The following is a 4508-nucleotide window of genomic DNA, read 5'->3' as shown; positions in this document are numbered from 1 at the left end:
ATTGGGGTGGTTCAGGAGCTTGCCAGTAGGCATAGACTGTCTCGCGAATCTCCACACGAACATTCTAACTTTAGACGGTACTTGTATATGCCAAATACTGCTCCAATGCTTACTCTCATGCTCGGTGTGCGATGAACCTTCAGATTCGTTTAACCAAGCTTCCCGATGAATTTTTGTCCTCAAGATCATACGGTATGCGGACCTGACACTGAACTTTCCATGGGTTTCTTCATGCCAACCCCAAAAATCATTTTCTTCTTTTCATTTTCTTCTCTATTAAAAGAAAATGAGCTAATGGGCTAGGCCACTTCAAGGGATGACCGTATAAACAATTGCAGTCCTTGGCCCAGATATCTTCAGTGGTTAGTGGGCCGTTTTGATATATTTTTTGGCAGATATAATTTGCTAACTTCATGTCGGAACAACGAACCTGGATAGCCCGAACGTCATTGTCCAACAAGAATGCATAATTGTGTCCCGAAAACAAGGATGCATAATTTGTATAAAAATATTCTTAAAAACATAAATTGCTTGAGTGTATGTGACTGTATGTGAGCGTCTCCGGTTGTACCGTGCTAAAAAAACATAAATTGCACAAAAGTTTACCCATGTGGTTTCACTCGCAACTTATTTCATCGGGCATTCAGACACGGGTCACTTCGACTGCCTCAACAAAATACAGTATACAACAAGAAAGATCACGATCACGGTATCACAGACGACAACAGAGCTGCAACAATTTCAAAAAAAAAAAGACGACAACAGAGCTGCAAAATTGTTCACTATTCATATTTTTTTTCACCGTTTCACTAGTACTGTACTGTACAATTGTCATCGAACGATTTTCCACACACATGTAGCTAGGTTGTCTAGATCGTGTCGAGCTGTGCAGCGTCGACGTGCACCTGCACGGCCGCCGGCTCCTCGGGTCGGGCCTGCGGCACGAACGGCTCCTGTCTGCAGGTGGGGCACGTCTGGCGCGCGGAGAGCCATCGGTCAATGCACCGGACGTGGAAGCCGTGGTGGCAGCGCGGCAACACGCGGACGCGCTCGCCTTGCTTCAGGTCGGCGAGGCAGATGGCGCACTCGGTGGAGCAGCACACGGCGAGCTCGATCTCCGCCGAGTACTCCATCGTCGGGATCGCCCGGATGGCGGCGCCCTTGCCCGCCCGCTTCTTCTTGCCGCCGGCGCCGGCGGCGGCGTGCAGCACGGTCCTCTCCAGGCCGCCGGCCTCTGCGTCGCTGGGGACCTCCGCCGGGCCGTAGCACACGCGCCGCGTGACGCGGCACGCGCACTGGACGAACGCGCGGACCACGAGCGCCACGACGAGGACGCAGAGGAGCAGCGACAGGATCGAGATCACCGTTGCGTCCACGGAGCCGAAGGGGCTCGAGGGCGGCGTCTGCCCCGACGGGCCGGGCGCCGCCACCGCCGGCGTCGCCGCGGCGTGCGACAGAAGCCTCCTGGCATGCATGTGTCCCATGTCCATCGTAGCAACCTGTGCTGTGTGTATGCGTGCGTGTTTTTTTCGACAAGCGGGAGAGTTCTCTTGTGGCGCGGCGAGGAGCCGCTTATATAGCAGCTGAAGGGGGGCAATGTGCATGGCATTTTCTTTCAAAATATTTCGTGTCGCCATCGCAGTAGTGGGCCTTGTGTATGCTGCAGGCGATCAATCGATGAGGGCTCGGTGGTGATTCCGAACGGGCGGCAAAATCCAGGGAAGCTTTTGACTAGAACACTGAGAATGCTTTCTTACTGTGCGTATTGGAGCATCAGTCAGACCACTGTAACACCTTCAGAGGCCACACCTCAAATCACACGCAGAGCTAGTATTTACCTCACTATTACCTCCTTTCAAGCCAATATCGTTACTATGCGTATGGGAGCATCGGCCATGCATGGGCATGGCCCATGGTTTTCATGTAAACCAAGTAGGGCACCTTGCGTAGTAGTGCAGGGTGGTTAGTGTGGCGAGAGTGCTACAGTGTCGCTGTCTCAAGCGAAAAGCACAAGTTCTCAAACATTCTCAGGGTTTAATTTGATGCAAACCACTATGCTTCAGTGCATCTAGTTTATGTCCACAAGTACACGGGATAGATACAAAACCACAACATGCCGACAGTGCTGCCTGTCTGAAACGAGTTCCGTAGGGCCATGATGTGCCAAGAGGGGTAGCTTGCTCCGGAAACTCGAAAAGTAGGAAGGGATTTGCCAGACTTACGCCCATCATTAGCGATTAGTTAAACTTTTAAAAATCACGATCATAATCCTGCTTGTCATTGGAGCCTCCACTAACCGCGACCTGCCAGCGCGCCAGCGGGTGACAAGTGGATCGGCAGGCGCCAGCGTGGTGCTGACTTGTCTATACGCGGCTGGTTCGGTGCCGGCCGCCTTCGACGACGTGGCGTCCGATGTGTCTCTCTCTGTCGTTCTTGCCGGCTGCTTTCAGTTTCTGTTGGCGCCAGTGCTTCTCGCGTGGGAGTGGTCGGGAGGGACGGCATGTATGGGCTGGGCTGTGCCAACATCGTGCGTTCATGGGCCCAGTTTCACCTCACCCAAATAATGCGTTCACTACATTTCAAATCTATGACCAGCCAGAAGTTTCCCCTCTAGTTAGGGTTTCCTCTTCCTCCCGGCGGCGTGCGCCCGATGTGGAGATCACGATCCCCACCGCTTCCCTACCACCGATCGCCGACGCCCACGGGTGGCTGGCGCTGTGGCAGATTGGAGGTCGGTCTTGGGAACATCCCGCCCGCGGAATCCGCAGTTTCTCGGGCAAGAGATACGATGGAGGGCTCGACGTCCGCCTCTGGAGCGGCGATGAGCGACATGGAAGCAATGATGAAGGAGCTTGGGTTGAAGGAGGACGACTTGGTGGACATAGTTGTGGAGGACGGTGATATACCGGAGGAAGCTGCTCGTTGGATGGCAATTGCCCGTGTACACATTGATAGATCATATAGTCAGTATTGGTTCTTCCGCAATATGAGAGTTGCATGGGATCTTGCTCAGGAAGTTAAATTTCCTCCTTTGGAGGATAACCTTTACACCCTCCAGTTCTCTTGCCTCGGCGATTGGGAGCGAGTAATGGAAGACGGGCCATGGACCTTCAAAGGCAAGGCGGTCGTCATCGAGCCATATGATGGAATCACCAGACCGTCATCGATTAGCTTGAACAAAATTGAGATGTGGATTCAGATCGACGACCTCCCGGAGCTGTTCTTTGGTCTGATCAAATCCCTTGCTGGCACAGTCGGAGACTTCATCTATGCTGAACCCAAATCCCAAGATTTCGAGGGCAATTTTTTTAGGGTGCGTGTCAAAGTGGATGTCACAAAACCTCTCAGGAACGCTGTGTCTTTGGTGCTAAAGAAGAAGAGGGAGATCTTCAGGGTCAAATACGAGCGACTACCCGATTGGTGCGTCGTTTGTGGTATGCTAGGTCACTTGTATAAAGAATGTGGCAACGGAATTCACCCTCCGTCTGCATTAGTTTTCAAAAATCTTCGAGCTGATTGGTTTAAGGGGCCAGGGCGAGGACCTGGAGCCGACAGTGCATCAGGGGGTGGGAGAGGTAGAGGTAGAGCCGGCCGTGGAGCAGGACGTGGTGCAAATCAAAGGGGCACAGACCAGCATGAAAGCACAGAATATATGGGACGTGATGATCCCATTCTTGACGATGATGTAGATATGGTGGGGGCGCAAGGCAATAGAAAGCGTGGAGCAGCACAAGTTAGTTTGGGGGCGCCAGTGCTGCAAAAAATAGCCCGGGTCAAGCTCCTCTGGATTTACCCCCAGCGGTGGTACCCCCTAGCCCAACCTCTAAGCAAGAATCAAAGAGGACGAAAGCCACTATGATGATGTTTGAAAAAGGAAACCTGAGTGCAACAAGCAGCAACAACCCTTTTGATGCGCGTTTGGTGGGCTCCCTTGAGGAGTCGTGCCGAGCGCAATGAGTCTCCTATGCTGGAACTGTCGCGGGGCTGGCAAACCCGTGACAGTTCGCGAGCTTCGTGATCTCACGAGGCAACATGCCCCCTCTATCGCATGCATCGTCGAAACTCAATTAGAGGGCTCTCAAGTAGAGAATCTAGCATGCACTTTAGGTTACAATAAAAGTTTTGCTGTTAGTAGTCATGGAAGGAGTGGAGGACTTTGTATTTTTTGGAATGATGAAATAAAGCTTGACGTTGTTGGTTACTCTGATTACCACATTGATGCAATTGTTGATGCAATGGTTGATCACAGGACAAGAGTTACTTTTGTGTACGGGGAGGCACAAGTCAATGAACGATACAAAACTGGGATATGCTGAGGGGTATTGTCGGAACAAGTGATTTGCCTTGGCTAGTCGTGGAGCATTTCAATGAGGTCCTGCATGCGCACGAGCACGACGGCGTCGGCAGGAGGAGTCAGGCACAGATGGATCTGTTCCGAGACGCTTTGGATACGTGTGGCCTCTCAGACACAGGATACAGCGGGAGCAATTGGACTTTCGAGAAGAAGG

General features: G+C 52.2%; 1 protein-coding gene across 1 annotated transcript; it reads right to left on the bottom strand.

The window, feature by feature from the left end:
* Nucleotides 1–744: 744 nt before the first annotated feature.
* LOC123065994 (RING-H2 finger protein ATL73-like) lies at nucleotides 745–1490 on the bottom strand. Its single transcript, XM_044489170.1, has one exon. The coding sequence runs from the start codon at nucleotides 1488–1490 to the stop codon at nucleotides 870–872; it is 621 nt and encodes a 206-aa protein (XP_044345105.1). The 3' UTR covers nucleotides 745–869.
* Between the last annotated feature and the right edge of the window lie 3018 nt (nucleotides 1491–4508).

This window comes from Triticum aestivum, chromosome 3B (assembly GCF_018294505.1).
Source record: "Triticum aestivum cultivar Chinese Spring chromosome 3B, IWGSC CS RefSeq v2.1, whole genome shotgun sequence".
NCBI lineage: Eukaryota > Viridiplantae > Streptophyta > Magnoliopsida > Poales > Poaceae > Triticum > Triticum aestivum.
The sequence above is the reverse complement of the archived record's forward strand: the minus strand, read 5'-3'. Positions and strand labels throughout refer to the sequence as shown.

Bases quoted from the DNA above. Each gene is read 5' to 3' on its own strand.
- LOC123065994 (XM_044489170.1), bottom strand. From the start codon at position 1,490: ATGGACATGGGACACATGCATGCCAGGAGGCTTCTGTCGCACGCCGCG.